A 21,891-nucleotide genomic window follows, 5' to 3' on the forward strand; every position below is an offset into this window, starting at 1 on the left:
TTATATACACTAATGAGGTCCAATCTCAGTCATCATATCTCAAGGCTCACCTTGTTCAGCCTGTCCTCATAAGAGAGATGCTCCAGTCCCCCGGTGATCCTTGCTGCCCTCTGCTGGATCTGCCCCACGAGCTCCGAGTCTCTCTCATACTGAGGAGCTCAGAACACAGCACTCCCCATGTGGCCTTACCAGGGCTGAGTAGAGGGGCAGGGTCACCTCCCTCGACCTGCTGGCATTGTGCCCCAGGATATCACTGGGCTTCTAGGCCTCAAGGTCCCTGCCGGCTCAGGCACAGCCTGTTGAGGCCGGGGACGCCCGGGCCGGGCACACACGGCCCCTTTCGTGCCGCGGCCCCGGCGGCTCCGGGCCCGCCCTCCCTCAGCACCTCCGCAGCGCGGCCTCCCGCCGCCAGGGGGCGCCCGTCCCCGGCCGCGCGCGCGCGCGGCCGCGGCGCGCGGGGGCCCCGTGCCGAGCGGCGCCCATGGCCGGCGTGATCCGGCGGCTGGACGAGGCCGTGGTGAACCGCATCGCCGCCGGCGAGGTCATCCAGAGGCCGGCCAACGCCATCAAGGAGATGATCGAGAACTGGTAACGCGCGGCCCGCCCCTCCCGCGACCCGGCCGCGCTGCGTGGGGCGGGGGAGCTCTGCCGGGGCTGACAGCGCGTCCTGGCCCCGCGTCCCGGCCCCGGCGAGCAGCGAGGGGCGAGCGCGGCCCGGGCCCCGAGGAGGGGCGGTACCGCCGTGCGCTCGCGCGGACCGCACGGGAGGCAGCGCCGCCTGGAAAGCCGCGTTCCTGTTGGCCTTTGTACTCCGGCTTGCCTTGTTGTTGTTTGAGAAACTGATGAATTGTTTGCTTTCGGTGCCAGGTTAATAATTCATAGAATCATTTAGGTTGGAAAAGACGTCCATGATCGTCAAGTCCAACCATTAACCCACCGCTCCAAATTTACCGCTAAACCATGTCTCTAAGCACCACACCTTCCGGTATTTTAAATACTTCCAGGGTCAGCGATTTAACCACTTCCTTGGGCAGTCTGTTCTATGCTTCACCGCCCTTTCTGTGAAGATATATATCCTCATATGCAACCGAGAGCTCTCCTGGCACAAGTCGAGGCCATTTCCTCTTGCCCCATCACTTGTTCCTTGGGAGAGGAGGCTGACCCCCACCTTGGTACAACCTCCTTTCAGGGAGGTGAGAGCAATAAGGTCACTCCTGAGCCTCCTTTTCCCCAGCTCCCTCAGCCACTCCTGATCAGCCTTGTGCTCCAGACCCTTCACCAGCTCCTTTGCCCTTCTCTGGACACGCTCCAGCCCCTCAATGTCTCTCTTGTAGAGGGGCCCAAAACTGAGCACAGGATTCGAGGTGTGGCCTCACCAGTGCAGAGTGCAGGGGAGCAGTCACTGCCCTGGTCCTGCTGGTCACACCATTGCTGATACAGGCCAGGATGCCATTGGCCTTTTTGGCCACCTGGGCACACGCTGGCTCATGTTTAGACAGCTGTTAGAGCGGCACACCAGATCCTTTCCCACATGGCAGCTTTCCAGCCACTCTTCCCTCAGCCTGTAGCTCTGCATGGGGTTGTTGTCACCCAAGGGCAGGACCTGGCTCTTCATCTTGTTGACCCTCATACCACTGACCTCAGCCCATCAATATAACTGTCCAGATCCTTCTGTGGAGCCTTCCTGCCCTCCAGCAGATCAATGCTTCTGCCCAACTTGGTGTCATCTGCAAACTGAAAAAGGCTACACTCAATCCCCTCATCCAGGTCATGGATAAAGATATTAAACAGAACTCTGGGATTGAAATTGCTTTCTTGCTTTTTTGGTTTCTGCAGTTTGGATGCTAAATCTACGAGTATCCAGGTAGTAGTTAAAGAAGGTGGTCTGAAGTTCATCCAGGTTCAAGATAATGGCTGTGGTATCAGAGTAAGTAAACAAAGTTGACAGGTGTATGCTGCTGTTTAGTACTAAACATTATTTCAATTTATAAGTGTTTCTGATCTTGAAAAAACTCAGAAAGTAACTGTTGCTTGTCCCTTTCACATAGAAAGAAGATTTAGACATTGTGTGTGAGAGATTTACTACGAGTAAACTGCAAAAATTTGAAGACTTGGCTAGTATTTCTACATATGGATTTAGGGGCGAGGTAAGCTCTTCATCAAGGTTTTGAAACAGTTCATTGTTGTTCATTGCTGTAATGGGTTGTCACATTCCCAGTACTCTTTACAGAAGCTTTTGTTTTCTGAGAAAGTCTGCTGTGTAAATATAGTTCAAAATACGTTCCAGTGTCTTTCAGGATTAGGTGGATGCCTATAGTGAGGTATACATTCTTTTTGCGTTCTGGAATAAGATTTTTTTTTTTTTTAATTGAAGCAAAGCCTGTCATCTCAAATGATGGTCCAGGAACCTACAGGTAAAAAAGACAGTGGAAGATTTGAGTGGAAGGCAAATCTTCAATGTCAGACATTTGTCTAAATACCACACTTGAAACTAAATGTGCAAAATGTACAGTGGTCTTCCTTTGTTTTTGCTGTTAGACAAAGTTAGCACCTCTGACCCCTCAGATACACTGATTCTTCATACTCTCATAGGCTGTATCTAAACTCTGGAAGAACAGTCAAGGATGAGTTTAGCTTTCCCCTCTGGATGAACAAGATATATGAGTGTGTGTCCTGTGCTCAGATACGTAGATCCTCACATGCTCCAGAGAGTACACTGTGTGGGTCCTCTCCTCACACACTTTCAACATAATCATCTCCACAGCCAGCAGAGTCTGGTCCTAAAGCTGGTTTCATCTGTGTAGGCAGGTCCATTGAGTTTTCCAGGAAAACCTAACTTTGTAATATTACTTATAGTCAAGAGAAAGACTTTGGCAAGAGTTAGAGAGTAACAGCTAAAACTTCCAGCTGCTTTCTAGTTAACACAAAAAAGAAAAACGCACAACTGTAATAATTTTGCAAATTTCTTCTAGTTATGCTACATGGTTAACCACGTGTATCATCAGAGATAATAAAATATTAGGGAAGCCAGAAGGATCTCCTGGATAAAATTACTGGAAGTTTAGTATTATAGATACTAAAAATTGTTTAAGCTTTACTGACCTGCAATTTCCTTGTAAGGATTTTTATTTATTACTTCCAAGTGGTATATTGAAATTTAGTGATGGTGTTTAAAGTATGGACATGCCTCAGCGTTCTCCAGATCAAGGTTTATAAATAAGCTTTCTCTTTTCCTAGGCCTTGGCTAGCATCAGTCATGTTGCCCATGTTACAGTAACAACTAAAACAGCTGATGCAAAGTGTGCATTCAGGTATGCTACCTATTATCCAGGTGACTTCTGCTGCATGCAATAACAAACAGATATATCAATTTCAGAGCTCTTATTGCAGAGGAAGGTGTGGTTAGGGCAGGTATCAAAAAGACTTGGAATGTGAGAAAATATATTTTTTCAAATTGTAAAAGTAAGCTTTATCTTAATAATGTATTTTAAAATTTGTGGAAGTGGGGTGGGGAGTCAGGAAATCTGGAAAGAGCTTCTATTTCCGTAGCTAATGTAGGTTAAACATTTGTCTTTTTCTCCATTTCAGGGTAAAAAGTTGTATATATATTATGGGCATCATATCTAGCAAATTTCACAAGTCTCAACACAGGAACTTACAACTTAGTTTGTTATCATATCTTTATGGTACAATAGGTGCTTTATCATATCCAAAAAGAGTTTTGAATATTCTTTTGAAAACTTTATCTAAATTATAAGCTTTTCCATCAATTCCTTAACTACTTTTAAGAAAAGAGAGTGGGGAAAAAAGAGATGTTCTGAATCTTGGTTTTTCAAAAGATTATGTGACTTGCATTAAATACACAGGGTATGTTAGAGAGAAAGAGAATGTCTGTCCTTTGAATTTAAGCATCTCTATAACTTGCTGAAATACCTGTGTGGGTCAGAAATCTCTTATGCTCGAAATCCTGTTAGTGTCAAAGGAAACAGATCTTACACTAAAGAATTTATTGTTAGCATAACTGAAGCGTAAACTCTAATGGGAGAATTGTCATTAGGCTGTGTCTAGCTATTAAAGAAAGAAAAAGATGCAGTAATCCTGCCTTAGAGGAAAAGTCTCAGTAATACAATTTCTAAACACATATGCCATAATCTGCCTCCTTTCCTCTGGTACTATTCCCTTTCCTCTATTGCCCTTCTGGCTCTTACAGTCAGTGAAGAGTTTTACTCTAGCAGAAAGGTGGAGGAAGCTAATTCTCAGTGTCCCAAATTCTTTGCTGGGAGGAGTGACAATGATGGGATTTCTTTGATTTCATCCCTTGTTTTCATCTGTCCATGTCTGCCCTCCTGTAAATCTGGATGTCTGACAACTTTGTATTTTCTGCCTAGAGCTACTTACAGTGATGGAAAAATCAAAGCTCCTCCGAAGCCGTGTGCTGGAAACCAAGGAACTCAGATCACAGTAGGTTTTTGTGCCTGTTCTCTCTCATTATTTTTTTGTTCCCCTTGCACCAGTTACATTGTAAGGTACATTACAGTATCACCTCTGAAGCTGCAGATTATTAGGTGAACCTGGGAGTTAAGGAATAAATTGAATGTTGATTTTCCATAAATCAAAGTATTCTCAGAAAATTTATACTTAAAATAAAAATTAACAAGATGGATTTCGATTAATCCTATAGTAAGAGAGAATTTAAAAATTATTTTTAATTGTGAACTTTTTCTCTGTAGGTTGAAGATCTCTTCTACAATGTAAGTACAAGGAGGAAGGCTTTAAAGAATCCAAATGAAGAATATGCAAAAATACTAGAAGTTGTTAGCAGGTAAACTAAAATAGGAGGCTCCTAATTTTTTATACTGCCATGGGGAGTACTGGGGTTTTTCAGAGGAATTGACAACTGTGTGGTGGTATCATTTTGGTTGTGGTGGTGGTGATTTTGTTTGTTGCATTTTTTTAAACTATTTGTTAGTGTGTAGTGTCAGATAACAGTCCGTCCACTTTAGTGTGAAAAATCCAGATAGGAAGTAGTGTGTTCTGTCTGTGACTGTTAATTATTTGTAAGAGCACCAGCAGAGAAATGGTGATGGACTTGTACGAGTGATCTTTTAAATGTACCTGGGCTGAATAGAATTCACGTAAAAATTGCTCAGGAGTATTGAAATTTGGCTGAATATATAAAAGTTGAATGGCAACTTAACATCTCCAAAAAGGAGTAATATCACTTTAGCTATTGGGTGTTCCCTTCTTGGGCCACATGGTTGCATCTTTTGCCACTGCTGTAGTCTTACATAGTGTGCAGAGGTTTTGCAAGCAGGATCTGAACAATTTAAGCAAAATAATTGCTTTACAGTTTCAGAAGACACAAAAGGTTGCAAAGTATAGCTAGACTGTATACCAAGGTTTACCCTATTCCCCAAATAAACTGTTTGAGTCTTTACTGTGTTGGGCAGACTTCAGTCAGGATGTGGAGGGTCAGATCCTGCTGCTCTGTTGAACAGGATGATCTGAAGTCTTGCTGAGTTACAGCCCTCCAGTTCACTGGCTGTTCTTTTTCATTAGGACTTTTCTGGTACTTGATTTTGGGTTTTTTTCCCCTTGAATTTTTGAGTTCACAGTCACAGTAGTCTAATCTTTGTCTGCATTTTTATATTTCTCATCTTGCAAGGTTCTATGGTGTGCTTTTTCTCTCAATGCAGTGATTTCCCTAGCATTTTGAGCCAAGATTATGCAGCTGTAGCATATCAGATCTCAGCTGTGGGATCACAGATACCTGAACTATCTGGGTGAGGGAAGTTAGAAGGGTGGGCCAGTCATTATCTGGATGCTATTCCATAGTAGTTGAAACTTGATTCTCGTATACTGAGGATGTTTTGGTAGGTTTTTTGTTAAACCTGTACAGTGAAACTGAAAAAACAAGTCTGTAGAAGCTGATCCTTTTTTCTGTGAAAAAAGCTAAGCTGATCCTTGAATTTCTTTTGGTTACAGTTGAGTTATAAATAGGACACACTTTTTTTTTTTTAGCTATTCAGACTGCAAATGCTCAGCTTGGCTCAAATTGCACTACTGTCTAACAGGAACTGCTTTCCCCCATTCCTACCTGCTTTTCAGCAATCAAGGGAAACAATTACCTTTTCACTGCATACTGCAGACTTTTATTTATCTATTTTTCAGGTATGCCATCCACAACTCAGGCATCAGCTTTTCAGTTAAAAAGGTGTGTAGATAAAGTCTCTGTAATTTCGCTGTGTGTCTGTATGTGCCTGTGTATATATACATAATGTGCATATCTGAAAATGCCAGAAAATTTGCGCTTCATCTTTTGCAACTGGAACAGCACAGAGAGCCTTCCCTTATACTGAAATGTTGAAGGGTATGTTGGTGCAGTTTGGGTAGAAAGCACACCAGTTAGAAGTGAACAAGACAAAAATACATTTTTCAGGAACTTTGAGGTTTCTGTGTGTCAGTGCTGTATTTGGTTTAGCTTTATGTGTTGTTTCAACTTCTCTGGAGAGCCTGGTTACTAAGTGCTGTATGAAAGAAGCTAGGGTAGATTATCTTTGTTCTGTGCCATTTTTGATAATTATTTACTGAACTGAGGGTGTTCCTTACTAGCCTCAGTGGTTCGAATGTGCTCTAGCTGATCCTGTAAACGTGTGCCATTTACCATCCATTGCTTTTTTTGAGCATAAATAAGTAAATAAGGATACAAAACAATATAATGATGTTATGTTATTCTCTGAGTATTTTTTTAGAAATGTTATTGTTTAATTTAAAGTATTTCTAAAACTTCCTCCTGAAAGGTGAATTGATTGATGCTCCTTCCTGCTCTCTTTAGCAAGGTGATACCGTGTCAGATGTTAGAACCTTATCCAACGCCTCAACAGTGGACAACATTAGGGCCATCTTTGGAAATGCTGTTAGCAGGTACCATTGATGTCAAATTTCCTTTTGATATGAAGCGTTCCAGTGGATCACTCTCCCTTTTCTCTTTAAAGACTGTGGGCTGCGATAACTTTTCTTCCTTCCTTCACAGTTAATTTTGGAGAAGAGGCACTGCTGCAATTAGAGAGCTCTCTCTTTTTTTCAGAATGTGTGACTTTTTTTGTGCACCAAAGTGAAGAGGAAAGTTACAAAGTTGTTTCATTAATGCACTGAAAAGGAACCATCTGCTTGTAACTTTCTTTGTGCTCATATAAAAACAGCAAGCTGAACCTTTGTTCTCTACAAGTGTCTAGCCTCTTCCTATACCATGAAAATCTTGCCTCTTCTGTCTGCTACCTGCTAAATTTTGAAGCTACTCATAGTGTTTTTTTCTAAAATATTATGGTTTCTTATTTTGACAAAAGCTACATTAGCTGAATCAGTGTAAATCAGATAAAAAATTAAAAAACCAAAATATCATATTTGAAGATGTATCTGCTATTTTAGGAAAAATTCTCTTTATGAGACTTTTAGCGGTGAAGAATTAATTGTATGAATTTGTCCCATGAATAGCTGGGTGTCACTTTGATTCTGTTCTGTTACTGACTGAAGTCAAGCTTCACATTTAATGAATCTAACTTCTAATTCATGTAAACACCTTTAGGAAGCACAGCAAAATAGAGAGGCTACTACGTATTGAGTAGTGTTCTATGTTTTTCCTTGCTGTGCATTCGTTTATTCCTACTATGGATGCTTGTTTGATAAGAGTTTTTCCTTTGTACAGTTCAGGAGAAATTGTCCATTTTAAAGTAAATGTTTTGATAATTTCTTTTCAAACAAAAATTTACCTAGTTCAAGATGGTGTTAAAAACTGAAAACAAATAAAAATGGCAATATATATTGGTATATATTGAGGTTGAATTGGAAATAAGTATCCTTTAAGTCTGTTCTGTGTTAACTTCATAAGTTGGCATAACACCTTCCTAGAGAGCTGTGTTCACAAACTACCAAAGTGGATTTTTCTTGACTAATGAGTTATGAAAATAATTAAAACTCTTACGAAAATAGTTAACATTAGGATCTATGTACATGAGCAAGAGAGATGTTTTGACATTTTAGTGACTTCTTAACAGACCACCAAGACTGACCATATTCGACTGACAAAAATGGACAAAGTAGTCCAAGAAAAAATTTATTTGCTCTTTCCTGGCTGCAGACAATTTTGAAGTGTTCTTGTCAATCACCATCAATGACTTAAATGCATATTAGAATTATCAATAGATTACAATGCTGCGGATGCTGTGATATGTTGCAGTATTAAAAAGATAATGGGGGTAATTTTACAGATTCCAACCATACAACATTACCAGTTTACGCTTAAGAAGAGGAAATGATGCAGTTCTGGTTAAATAATTACTGTGTCCCAACAATCAGTGTTTGAGCTCTCAAATAATTCTAGTGTTTTCATTAACTGATAGATCAGTATGTGAAGTAGTGAGACTTGAGCAATAGGGCCTGAGCCAAAGTTGACCTTTAGATGAACCTTCCAACCATATGTTATATGATATTTGTATCTGCTCATTAGCAAAATACACATGATCATTAGCAAAGTATGTGGTATGATAAGAACATACTTATCTTTCCATATTTAGAGGATGGACGAGGCTGTGATATCAGACATCTGACCTTGTTTGGAGGTATATGGTCAAAGCTAACTCCCTTGGTTCCTCCTTGAGCCCTGGCCAGGCTTTGGGTGGAACCCAAGAGGAGAATGAAACCAGATGTTTCCTCATTAGAGTTAGATGAGCTTTATTATTCAACAATATAAAAGCTGGACCCTCTCCCAGTGAAGGTGGAGTCTTCACCTATGTGTGGACACACTGTGTAGGATTTCCCAGTTACCAGGAGTGGTTCTCCAGTCCTTTGCTGTGACAGGGGCACCCCAGCTGATGTGTGGATCTGGATGGTTGTAAAGTGTTAGGGTGACTGGTGATGTATTTTCTTAATCACTGTAGGCAATGTTTTGTTGTAATGATTAGGTGCATTACTTATATTACCCTTTTGTAATTCTTTGCTGTTTTGAACTGTAGTTAATTACACTCCACCCTTAAAGTTGGTGTCTGTGTCTTTTGTGCTGACCCTGCCAGTTGGCAAAACAGAATATCACTGCTTGTGAGTACTGCTCAAAATTTACATGGACAGAAGAATTAATGTTTTGTTTGTGTTTCTGTCAAACTTAATAGGGAACTCATAGAAGTGGGCTGTGAAGATGCAAATCTGGCCTTTAAAATGAAAGGTTACATCACGAATGCAAACTACTCTGTGAAGAAGTGTATATTTTTACTCTTCATAAACCGTAAGTTTAAAAAAAGGCAACATTTTGTGCAGTCATATGTTGCCTACATAATCAGAAGAACAAAACTTTTTGAAGACCTACAAAGTGCATGAGTGTTCTTAAAAACATTTTTAAGAATAAATATAATGAATTGTAAATCCTAAAAATTTTTTTCGATTTGTAATGTGCATCACACTTGGCAGTTTATTTAGTGGAAAATAGCTAAGACTGGACCTAAAGAAACTTTGGAGTATCAAGGTTATGGCTGTGTCCTGCCAGCTTACACAGATTGAGCTCGCCATTCTGTAGCAACACTGGCATGGGTTGCAACAAACCTTGACTGTATGCAATAATGAAAAGGTAGTCGTCTTATTTCAGTATTTGTGGGAAAAAATATTTCCAAGTGTAAAACATGCTGAGAAAATACTGTCTATTCCTGGTTTTATATGAAGAATAACTAGGTCTTGGGGGAAATGGGTGTAACAGATTCCCTTTGAAGACACAAAGCATGGAGATGTTTGTCTGAGGGAGCAGCTGGGCACTGTGCAGTGTGTTCCATCTGGGCTCTGTGGAAACAGCGCTGTGTTCTGTGTTTCAGATCGGTTGGTAGAGTCAGCCGCTATGCGCAAAGCCATAGAAACGGTGTACGCTGCTTATTTGCCAAAAAGCACACACCCATTCCTATACTTAAGGTAAAGTAATAGGAAGAAGTAGCCTTTTAGTACTGTCTTGTAGGATATAACTAGGCTGAGTAGTTTAGAAGGATATTTCTGTTCCTCATAATGGTGTTAAGCATTGCACTGAGGTAATTAATCGCCAGGCAGGAGATAATTACATAACATTAAGGAAATCTTAGGAAGACAGACCTTGTTTTTAGAAGTAGTGAATCTCTGTTATTTCAGCTGAAGTCCTTTCCTATTAATTCTTGAGACACTGCAAGTAAAAGATATTTCTAAAAGTGGGATTTTGTAGCTGTACAATGGAGAGGTTGGTTTAAGCTGACCTGTGTAAGCTATTTTGGTGAGTGATTTTTTTAATTATCTAAACAAGTCTGACTGTAATATAACTTCAGCAGAGTTCAGGATCTTTTTGACTTCTTTGTATGGAATAATGTCATCAAGCTTGACAAATTTTGTCAAATTTGAACCAGTTTTTGCTTTCTCTGCCATCCATGGGATATTTTAGGTTAACTTCTTTTAAAATGTTTTCCAGCCTGGAAATAGCCCCCCAGAATGTAGATGTGAATGTGCATCCTACAAAACACGAGGTCCATTTTCTTCATGAAGACAGTATTCTGGAGCGTGTGCAACAACATGTAGAGAGCAAGTTACTGGGCTCTAATTCCTCAAGGATGTACTTCACACAGGTGAGAACATCTGTGGAGTGATGGAAGTTCTGCATTATTTTAATGGTTAGGAATGATTTACTCTGTTCAGTAGTAAAATCTTTGCAAATATGGCACTTACCAGTGTTGTACTGGTATCTTTAGATCTTTGCACTGTTTTCAAGTTACTTTAATACACCAGTATTAACAATAAGGCAAAAGAGAGAAAAAAAAGTATGAGAACATTTTAAAGTACGTTTCTGTCAAGTACCTGATTAGTTGTCTTGATTTTATGTTAGCCTTCACATGTGCTATATTGTTTTTTTATTCTGCCCTGGTTTATGTGAAGAAGATGTGATTGAAGTAACTGTTTTGTGTATTTGATAACACTTTGGATTTAATCTTACCAGAAAAAAAGTCAGGAAGACACTCTACTCTCTCTTTATGTAAAACATTGCATAAGAATTAGTATAATTTTACCTTGTGGTTTTTTTTTTACCTTAAAGATCTTTTCCTAAAGACAAAGGAATGGTAACTAATGATTTTAATGCCAAGATGATGACATTCACTCTAGGTGGATAGCAAGTGCAAAGCTGGTGGCCTTTTAAGCAGTGGAGGTCGTGTTGCTTGGGGTTTCAAATTGCCTCTGAGCAGTCAGATACTGTGAGAAGAGTGACTAATCTTTCTTTTTTTCTCCTTGTTCTATCTCTTCTCTTTGCTTCCTCATGTCTGAATTAAGACATTGCTTCCAGGGGCTGACTGCACTTCCAGTGAGGTTGTAAAATCAGCAGCAAACTCTTCTGTGGTTACCAAGGGAACCGGTGATAAAGTTTATGCACATCAGATGGTCCGCACTGATTCCCGAGAGCAGAAATTGGATGCTTTTCTTCAGCCAGTGAACAACCCCCGAAGTGCAGGCCCCACTGAAGTGACAACAGAGGTTAATGCAGGACCTCCAGAGGGTGCAGACAGGCCCCAGGATGCTGAAATGGAAGAAGTCAGTGACCTGGTTGAGATGGCTGATGTTCAGGAGCATACAGTGAAGCCTGGGGGCCTGAGCAAGAGTGGACATTTGTCTCCTGAGACTTCTCGGTAAGTCCCACCTTTTCTGAACTGGTGCAAGGCTACCTATTTATTTCATGGCACAGCCCTGAAACCATAGATTTTTGTGATCTCTTTGGACTTCTGCTTTTCTAGAAGGGAAAAATTCTCTAAATAACTTTTCGTGACATTTTATTGAGAAATTAAACCTAATCTGTGTAAATTTCGTAAATTTTGTGACTGGAATAGGGTTTCTATTCATACTGAAAGGCAGGAAGTAGTACAAACAATGGCATTAGTTTAGGGAGATCATATTGATCTGTCTCTTTCTGGAAGCCTCCCTTTTGTGAGGGATAGAAATTACATCACTGAATTTGACAGGCATTACCCTAGTAATGGCTACAGTGCTATAAACTTTATAGATCCTACAGGAGCTACTGTAAAAAGCCAAAGTCTTCTGAGGGAATCTGATGCTCTCTCCCCAGTATTGCAGAAAAATGGACATGAAAAAGAAAATCGTTAGAAATATCAGCGTTTTTGATGTGCCCTTTAGAGCCCAATTTGCTTGGTGCTTAAGTAACAGTTGCCTGATGTGATTGGTATTGGAGTGTCACAAATTCTCTTAAAATTCTGAACTGCCTTTTCCTACAAGTTATTCCTCAGAAGCAAAATAAAACTATCTTTCTGGGAAACTGTCTGCGTTTCCTGTGTTAATATAGAGCAGGTGAATTGAGCATCTCATCTGTTGCAGTGTTTGGCCTAAGCGATAGGAGAATTGAACATAATTCCTTTAGTTTTGGTATTGCAGGAAGAGACCACGGGAAGACATGGAATTGGAAGAATTGGAGAAAGATGACACCAGAAAGGACATGACTGCTGCCTGCACCCCTAGAAGGAGAATTATCAACTTGACCAGTGTCTTGACTCTCCAGGAGGAAATCAGTGACCAGGCACATGCAAGTAAGCAAGACCTTGCTCTCAAAATTACTGTTATTCCACCAAGTAAATATGACTGCTTGAAATGGAAAAGGTATTTAAAAGGAGCCCAAATGAACTTAATGTGCTGCTAAGCAAGTTTTTAACAAAAGCTTTTGCTTTTCGTTTTTATTTGTATCTGTCCCACTTATATGAATTGATGAGGCTTGTAAAATACTCTCTTTTGTTAAGAGTTGTTTTAGACAAAGGGAACAGGTTTGCAATTCTTTCTGGGGTGTTTCCCTCTTATCTCAGTTGCCTCTGAAGGCAACTTACACTGACTCACACCCTTATTATTCATATGTCTAAATGCTAGGAATCTCACGTGCTGAGGGTTTTGTTGGATTTGTTTTGACTTTTTTGGTTGTAAGAATTGGAGACACTCCACAAAGATACCTGTAATAAATAACTTTTCTATAAATTGATAAGAATCTCAAACTTTAGAAAGCATGAACTTTTACTCGACTTGTGCTTCGGTAAATGTTTTGCAGATGACTGGTAGTTCTGACCCAGTAATTCCGTATCTGACTGTCACTGTTTAAATACTGAAATCAAGGAGTTGTCCCTGAACCTTAAAATACCCAAAAATGTCTCAAAATGCATGATAATACTTGCGAAGCTGCCTGAGGTTGAGTCTCATCTTCACATCTCTAGAGGTACCTAAAAGAGACTTTGGAAAGAGAAATCTTTTCTCAGTCTGATACATTCCTTTAGAAAACATTAAAAGTGGAATTAGCATAGTGCTTTGTACATGCTGTGACTGCAGCTCCCAGGCATGGCAACTAGTGAAGTTTTTTTGTGAACTAAAGTGAACTCTCCTATGAAATCTGACTTCTCATACCTTTCCCAGCCTTCTCACTCATCTATATATTTTTTTTAAAAGTTACTTTGTGAGAGAAAAATAAATTATGAAAATAAAATTACGGACCTCTTCTATTACACGTCTACAATTTAGTTTGATAATCCCTAGATTGTGTTGCACAGCTGTTTACAGCTGCAGTTTTTGAAGTATGTATGTGCTCCTCACCAATCTCCTGTGGCTGGAAATTAATTTTGGAAGGCTTTTCAAACACAGGGACTTTAGTTTTATTTTTTCTGATTTGCATTTGTAGTTGAAATGTTAAATAACTATTCTCTGTTACGCTTTAATAGTTTGTGCACAAAAGTTATTAATATTTCAAAACTTGTGAATAATTGGTCGTACAAGGATATAAGAAGAAGCGGAGGTGTTAGGAGTGACTGAACAGTAATCTGAGACTTTTATGCCAGAAGGACACAAACCACTCAACTAAATACATGAGGGCAGGGTTGCAACTATTAAATGACATTCTTTTGTTTCTTTCCCACCTCTCTGTTGTTTCAGAACTTCAGGAGATGCTACACGAGCACTCATTTGTTGGTTGTGTCAGTCCTCAGTGGGCTCTGGCCCAGTACCAGACAAAACTCTACCTCCTCAATACAACAAAACTCAGGTAAAAGGGTTGATAGACCTGTTGGCAGCTGAAATAAGTACCAATTGTGAAGCTAATTAGAAGAAGGAAGGAAATTATAGGGAAAATAGCATTGTTCTCTTGTTGCTGGCTAAAGATTAAGCAGTCCATTCAGAACACTGGGAAGAAGTCTGGCACTCTTGGGAAAAGTTGCAGGGAATCAGTGTTATTAAAATGCCAACTGCTGTACTGTGTGCTCACAGACAGTGGGAAGGGAAAGACTTCTTCCTGCTTCATGATGATCTAGATGATCATCATGATTCACTCAGGATCATCTGCAGCACACTGTATAAAGCAGAGGCTTCAAAAAAGTCCTTGAAAACATTGTATCCAGTTGGGTTAAGAGTATCTGCAGGACATGATTGTAACACCAAATTTGTAATTTTGCCTGTGCAGCCTTACAGGGCCAGCTGCATAAATTTTTGCAAAAAATCAGAGAATGGACTTGAGATAGATATGTTTATTCATTTCCCAGTTCCTTTGCATTTCTTACAGTGCAGTAAAGGAGTAAAGAAGTTGAAATATAAATTATCAGGGAATTGATAGCAGTTGGGTACTTGAGTATGTAACCTTTCTGCACTATTGTGGCTGATGATGTCAGAAACCAAGAAACAGATTTAATTATAAACATCTAGATAATGCAGGTGAACCCTTAAACGCTTCACTGTTTATCCTGTAAAATAAGATCTTTATTAATAGGACTGTATATGTGTATCTGATGTTTCCAGCATGATCCTTACTTTCCCTTCTTCATTATACTGATTTGGAGATAATGCAATCCTGTCCATATAATTAACATTTGTGTTTCAATTTAGCCAAGAACTCTTCTACCAGATACTTATTTATGACTTTGCAAACTTTGGAGTCTTAAGGTTGTCTGTAAGTATAATTTTACATTATATCCTATAGAAAAGAATTTTTAAAAAATGTATTTACAATGTGGCTGTCCTTTCAGACATATGCATAGTTTTGCTTGCACAGTCAGGTTGGCTTCTGTCCACTACAGGAATGTTGTTTTGTTTTTCAGTAAGAAAAGTCTGTAAAAAACATAGTAATTTGTAGCTGCTACTGTTAAATTGTCATCCTGGCTGGTTGTTGTTATTGTCAGTTGTACTTATGCACCAAGTTTTGCTGTTGCACATTACCTTGGGACAAATAATAAATTTGAATTTGCAGTCTGCAGAAATACAGTGTTGGTTGCCACTGTTTATCCTGTAAAATATCAGAGTGCTCAGTGGGATTGTGGACTGCAGAGAAAGAAGAAAGAAATTCATACCTTTTTATCCTGGTTATGATAAACAGAACTGTTCGTTCTGCAGGCCAGAAATGATGTATTACAATTAATTGGTATGTGAAGAAAGGAGTTACAGATTTCCAATAGCGTGTGCTGATCATTAACCAAAGTTTTGCCTTCTTCATTTTTAGGAGCCAGCTCCTTTATATGAGCTTTCAATGCTTGCTTTAGAGGATCCTGAAAGTGGCTGGACAGAAGAAGATGGCCCAAAAGAAGGGCTTGCTGAGTACATTGTAGAGTTTTTGAAACAGAAGACTGAAATGTTGAAAGATTATTTCTCTCTTGAAATTGATGAGGTGACTGCAGCTATTACTTCTGACAGTAAATGAATGGTGGACTTGGCACTTAGGTTTATGGTTGGATTAGATCTTAAAGGTCTCTTCCAACCTAAATGATTCCATAATTGTACATTTGGTGACAGATAACTGCAGTAGTTTGCTTGCAGTGCTTACCATCACTAAGAACTAGATCCAGTAAGATTTTAGGTGGCATAACTATTTCATTTAAAATGCTCCGGACTTATGCTGCCTTTAAGAAGGGTGGTACACAAAGTTTCTGTTTGATTAGTTACCACGTCACAGAATGGGTTGGGTAATCAGGGACCACAGTGGTTCATCTGTTCCAGCCTGCTTGTTCAGGCAGGGTCACCCTGGAGCACATGGCACAGGATTGTGTCCGGATGGTTCTTGAGTATCTCCAGTGAGGGAGACTCCACAGCCTCTCTGGGCAGTCCATAATTTAGTCATTGCTTCTGTAACTAGAATGCAGATCTCTTAACCAACAAGGTGTGCATCTTAACCAGCTCAAATCAGACAGGGCTGCAGAACCACTGTGGCTCTCAGTGTGTCTTTTTTGTGTCTTTAGGGCATCCCTTACTTTATACAAAAGTGAACAGCTTCATCAAGCCCAGGCACTTCATTTGGATATTTGCCTGGGAAGTGGTATTTGTGTAACCTAGAGCTAGAGGAGAGGGTTGAATTCAGCCACTCCCTGAGCCAAGTGGCTTAATCCATGCTTTGTGAAATTAACCATCACCAATAACTCTCTTCATGCAGTGTCTGCCTGGTATCGGGCTTTGAAAACTTGTAAGGCTCACTGAGTTTGGTAAGAGTCTTGCATTTACTGCAAGAAAGAACATTTTTTATTTTTTATTACTGAACCAGCAGTGTTGTCTTGCAGGAAGGAAATCTTACTGGGTTACCACTTCTGATAGACAACTATGTCCCACCATTGGAAGGACTGCCTATGTTTATCCTGCGCTTGGCCACAGAGGTATATTCTCTCAATGATTTTATTAATGCACAATTACTTTTTTTACTTCAAGCAATTCCAGGCTGCCTTTGCAGTTTCTGGTGCAGCTTAAATGTACTGTCACGTGTTCCAGATGCTGTTCTGTGGTTACTGATTAGTTATGCTTTGCCTCTGTATTCATAACTACTGACTGACTGAGCTTCTATTTTGATCTAAAAGCCTGCATTCCTACCCTCTTTTTTCATTCTATACCTTTGCCTTACCAGGACAAAAATGGCCAATACATTAATATAAATTTTCTATATTAAGAATCTCTATCAAGTCTCTGACTGCTACCCAGATTCTATAAAATAACTTTTTTTTTTTTGGTAACAGGTAAATTGGGATGAAGAAAAGGAGTGTTTCGAAAGCCTGAGTAAAGAACTAGCCATGTTCTACTCCATCAGAAAGCAATACATAACAGAAGAATCCAACCCAACAAACTCTGAGGTACCAGAATACTGTAACTAGTCCTTTGAGCAAATAACTAACAATATACAGGAAACTTCTACTCTTTCAAATATAGACTTCTAATCCCAGATCTTTCAGTGAACTGAATCCAGTAGCAGTGTGGCAAAATTCTGAAGGAATGTGGCTTAAATGTTCTGAAGTATTATAGGTATTGAGGAAACCTTATAACTTTGGGCATTGCAGTGTATTTGATATTATTACAAGCCTCCTTGGCCACTGAGTTGGGACTGTATTTTTTTATACTGTATTTCTATAGAAGAATAAGATTGTATATAAAGTAAAAGTACAACTTGATTGTGTCTAAATATCTGCCTAATCAATCAGTTAAGCTCACCCATTCTGCAAGTGACTTCACAGAGCTTAGAATTGACTTTATAGAATGAACTTTTATAATACCAGCAGAATTTTATAAATGCTGTAGTCTTACATAGTAAAGTTTTTAAGGTGTGCTTTCCTCAAGTTAAACAGAACCTCAGTTTGTTTGTCCTTGTTTTCCTGTATTTCAGAATGAAGATTCTGATTCTGGTTCTACAACATGGAAATGGACTGTGGAACATGTGCTTTACAAAGCTTTTAGGACTCATCTTTTACCTCCTAAACACTTTGCAGAGGATGGCAACATTTTGCAGCTTGCTAACCTGCCTGACCTGTATAAAGTTTTTGAAAGATGTTGAGCAAGTAGTTATTAAAGACTGTTTTTTTTAGATAGACACCATGTTACCTGCAGTTTTATCTAGTAGAAGGTAAAGCTGGAATCTTGATGGAGGAAAGAGGGGATGTAGTACCCTGCTAAACTGCTAATACGACAGTAAAATGTCTCTTTTCCTTCTGTTGATCAAAGTGTAAAAAGAAATCATTTTTGCTGTGTCTAAACCCAACAAAAATCCCTAAAATAAAATCTCCCCTTACAATCTGAGTTTCCCTATTAACCAATCTGCTAACAGAATACACTTCTGCTGAAGAAAATGCACTGGGTTAAGTGATTGTGGAAGAAGATAGAGCTTAGTTTAGTTGAAATGTGAATGTTTTAGCTTCGCTTGCCTCTGGAAATCAAACTAGGTTACCTGCATTCTTTTGTTTTAAGCCTAACGGTTTTCTGACAGTACCTGCAATGTGAGTGTACATGCAAAGCACTTAAAATCATCTGCTACTTCAGGAGTTAGTGTTTGTAATATTTCAGGGCCCTTGCTGAAATGAGGCAAATCCCTTCCCTTTTAATCAAAGAGTCAGAAAAAAGAAATGGGAATGTTCTGGCAGATAGTAAATTGAGATGCACACATAATATTAATTGTCTCCAATTTAATGAGTAGGGCTTGGGAGATCTGCTACTTTCAAGGCTGTGTCCCAACAAGGAAAAAAATTTTCCAAGTCCAAGAGGCATCTAGCATCCAAACCAAAAAGGAAAGCAAGCTTCATTTTTGCACTGTAAAGATTTCTGTTCCGTTTGAAAGCAACTGGTACAAGCAGAAGCATTAATCTTGGATTGCTGATGTCCCAAACCCTGCCTTATGTTGAGAAATACTCATGAAGGGCAGCAGTTTGATACCAGTCCAAAAAGACAAGTCCTCTCAGATGGGCATTTGCTGGCCTCAAGTAAAGTATAACACAGGGTGCTGTGTAACTTCATATATTTCAGGGGTGCCAAGTGCAGATGCTGAATTTCTCACCTGTGATGTGCCAGCTTCAAAAGAGTGAGAGCTCTCAATAGTAGAAAACCACACAGTTCCAGAAAGCATCATCTTCTTTCTGTCCCCCTCTTTGATGACAATCCTGGCAATGGGTAACTATTGGAGAATCGTGTTCCTGAGCAAATGAAATACGAAGTGTGCAACTGGCTTCAGCTGGTCTCAGCCTACATATTATTTCTGGCAATGAGGGGGCATGGAAATTGTGGAGAATGTAGGAACCACGAATGGAAATTGTATTGTGATTCCATTGTATCTTGCCCTTGCTAGCATGCTTGTCTTGTGATTTCAGCATAGTGCTGTATCACTCTTCACATGTAAAGCCTAATATATCAAGTAAGTAAATTTGATATTGAACATGAAAAGCTCCCTCTGTGGAACATCCAAAAGAACTGGACTCTGACACATACATGTGAGAAATGTCTCTAAATCACCACAGGCATACTTACATTATATGTTGTGTGCCAGCAGTCTGATGTGCACTCTCATTCCAAGTAACAAATATCAGCTCCTCATCACACTGCTGTGTGAGTTCCTGAACCCCCACAAAACAAGTAACTCTCAAAATCATAAGTATATTCTAAGTTATGCCCATTTGTTTCTGGTTTTGCTGTTTTTTTCTCCTTTTGGTATTTAATGGAAACCTGATTACATAGTGCCAAGTTTCTGTCACAAAATGAAAAACACTCATAATAAAGGGCAAATAGTTTTTTCTTCTAATCTGTATATATGTCAGAGCTTTAAGCAATCTGCTACTGCTTAACTGACTTCCTTTGAATAAAAATGCAGGAAGTCTTTCTTGCAAAGTATATTCTGAAGTTAAGATTGCAATAAACCATCAATCAAAACATTTCTGTCAGAGATACATGACAAGGAGGTAATGGTATTACTTTGGTTAACAGCTTGCTTGGGTTATTTTTTCTTTTAAATCCTTGATTCAAATCAGCTTCTTGAAATAAAACTTCTTAAATCTCATTTTCAAGCCCAACAAAAAGAAAACCCAACACATTACAAAGAGCACAAAGCCACACTGCTGTCACAGTCATGCCAAGCAATCCAGTCCATTACCACAGGCCTTCACATGAACCATCGTCTCACCTCTATTAGAATCAAAAGCAAACAGCTTCTTTAGGGAAAGGCTGGTGGAACATTCTGGAGATGTAGCTGGGGGTACCTGTTGGGAAAGATGAAGTAGAAAGACCTTGCAAATATGGTGGTTTAGATTCTGGGAGTCTGAGTTCAACAAGCGAGATAGAAATGAAAGCATGCTTTGAGATTTAGGGTGTGGGGTGCAGGGCCATCAGCTTGTGAACAATGACCTGCTAAGCTGAGGGCCAGCCCCCTTGATTAAACAATATACTTCTGCTAAGCTGAGGGCCAGATCGTTTGATTAAACAATCCCCTTCTGCTTGCCTTGGGTGGTGGGACATTTCTATTGGCTGTATATGTTGTCATCTTGTATTAGATTGGTTGGTCCAACTCATACTCTTCAGCTTAGAAAGATATTTAATGTACGGGATTTGTAGCTCTCTCTCGGCTCGGTTCGCTGTTCCTGCTCTCCTGGCCTGCTTTAGCTGTGCCCAGCAGCTACAAGCAAAGCCTTCACAATAAACCACGTGATACCCCTGCACATTGCTTATAGAGATACTTTGTCGCCGGTTCTACCCTGACGGAAACTCTCCTTCAGGTACCCAAGGAGAGCAGAAATATCCCAGGGGAAGGCAGGATTGAACACTGGTTTTTGTCACAACTTTGCAGGTTTTACAGGTAGATTTGAGAGGAGTGTACAAAATTGTTCCAGATTGAAGATTGAGTGTTTTATTTCCTTTCTGTACTATAACATGCATTTCAGATTTACAGGAGATACAGCTTCTCCATGGCAGCAACCAAAACTGTTTGGGGATGCAGCAAAGGGAGTAACTTCCTTGGCAAACTACCCATGTACGAAAACATGGCACCTCAATTAACTCACTGTGCAGAGCATCCAAGCCATACCCCACAGGAAGAAAGATGCTTGTTTAGGAGAGGCTTGCAAAATCTTTACCAAATATTTTGACATCTGCCAAATATAACTATTCATGTCTGATGTAGCAAAATACCCCCCACCCCAAGGATTTTCTGTCACCAGTGCATATGGCTTGTTCTGCTTTGCAGTTTTTGTATCAATTCCCTTTTTTCCAAGTACTGAACTGCAGGCACTGAGAATAGGTTGAATTTCTTAGATACGCAGAGGAATTTCATTTTGCAGATTGAAGATGTTCAAATAAAGTCATGAGTTGTGCACCTAGATGAAGTCCATAGGTCTAATGGAACTTTTGACCTCCTATCCCAGATGTGTTTTTCTCACTGAATTTAATCACAGAAGAATCATAAGGGTTGGATTGGACATCTGGAGATCTTCTGGTCCAACCTCCCTACCAAGGCAGGGTCACCTACAGCAAGTGATCCAGGAACACACCCAGCTGGGGCTGGAATATCTCCAGAGAGGGAGACTCCATGAACTCCCTGGGCAGCCTGTTCAGTGCTCTGCCACCCTCAATGGAAAGAAGTTCTTCCTCCTGTTGAGGTGAAACTTCTCGTGTTTTAGTTTACAGTCAGTGCTCCTTGTCCTGTCACTGGGCACCACCAAAAAGAGTCTGGCACCATCCTCTTCTGCCTGAGAGATATTTATCTGCATTCATGAGAGCCCCTCTCAGTCCTCTTCTCCCTAAACACGCCCAGCTCCTGCAGTCTTCCCTCATAAGAGATACTCCAGATCCTTGGTTAGGAATGTTCCAACATTGTTAAGTGACAGGGTTTGAATTACTCTTTTTTCTAATCATTTATTCTTACCTGCGTCCTCTGAAACAGATCTTGGCTATTCTGAAGCAACGTCAGGGATAAACTTGGTCCTGGCTTATATTTTCATTCAACAGTTACAGAAGAGAACTTTAGGAAGAGCATACTGAAGCAAATGCAATGAAGAAGTCACGTGCCACTACTACATGGCCTCCCTACAGACAAACAGTACTGTAACACATTTTGCACAGAATCTATGCAAACAGGAGTCCTTATTGCCCCATATA

The 21,891-nt window shown here is 40.0% G+C and overlaps 1 protein-coding gene across 1 annotated transcript; it reads left to right on the top strand.

The window, feature by feature from the left end:
- The first annotated feature begins 452 nt into the window (after window positions 1-452).
- On the top strand, window positions 453-19,801 carry MLH1 (mutL homolog 1). Its single transcript, XM_063406422.1, has 19 exons — window positions 453-588; window positions 1,837-1,927; window positions 2,049-2,147; window positions 3,238-3,311; window positions 4,389-4,461; window positions 4,731-4,822; window positions 6,172-6,214; window positions 6,836-6,924; window positions 9,165-9,277; window positions 9,855-9,948; window positions 10,469-10,622; window positions 11,320-11,672; window positions 12,430-12,581; window positions 13,960-14,068; window positions 14,902-14,965; window positions 15,512-15,676; window positions 16,560-16,652; window positions 17,007-17,120; window positions 17,648-19,801. The coding sequence occupies exons 1-19, from the start codon at window positions 482-484 to the stop codon at window positions 17,813-17,815; spliced, it is 2,247 nt and encodes a 748-aa protein (XP_063262492.1). The 5' UTR covers window positions 453-481; the 3' UTR covers window positions 17,816-19,801.
- Window positions 19,802-21,891: the final 2,090 nt, after the last annotated feature.

Source organism: Prinia subflava, chromosome 1 (assembly GCF_021018805.1).
Source record: "Prinia subflava isolate CZ2003 ecotype Zambia chromosome 1, Cam_Psub_1.2, whole genome shotgun sequence".
NCBI classification, from domain to species: Eukaryota; Metazoa; Chordata; class Aves; order Passeriformes; family Cisticolidae; genus Prinia; species Prinia subflava.

What these genes read in the sequence shown, in the direction of transcription:
- MLH1 (XM_063406422.1), top strand. Translation starts at nt 482, where the DNA reads ATGGCCGGCGTGATCCGGCGGCTGGACGAGGCCGTGGTGAACCGCATC. An exon ending in TTTGGAAATGCTGTTAGCAG is followed by an intron (nt 6,925 to 9,164) that starts GTACCATTGATG and finishes CAAACTTAATAG; the next exon opens with GGAACTCATAGAAGTGGGCT. An exon ending in CAGTGACCAGGCACATGCAA is followed by an intron (nt 12,582 to 13,959) that starts GTAAGCAAGACC and finishes CTGTTGTTTCAG; the next exon opens with AACTTCAGGAGATGCTACAC.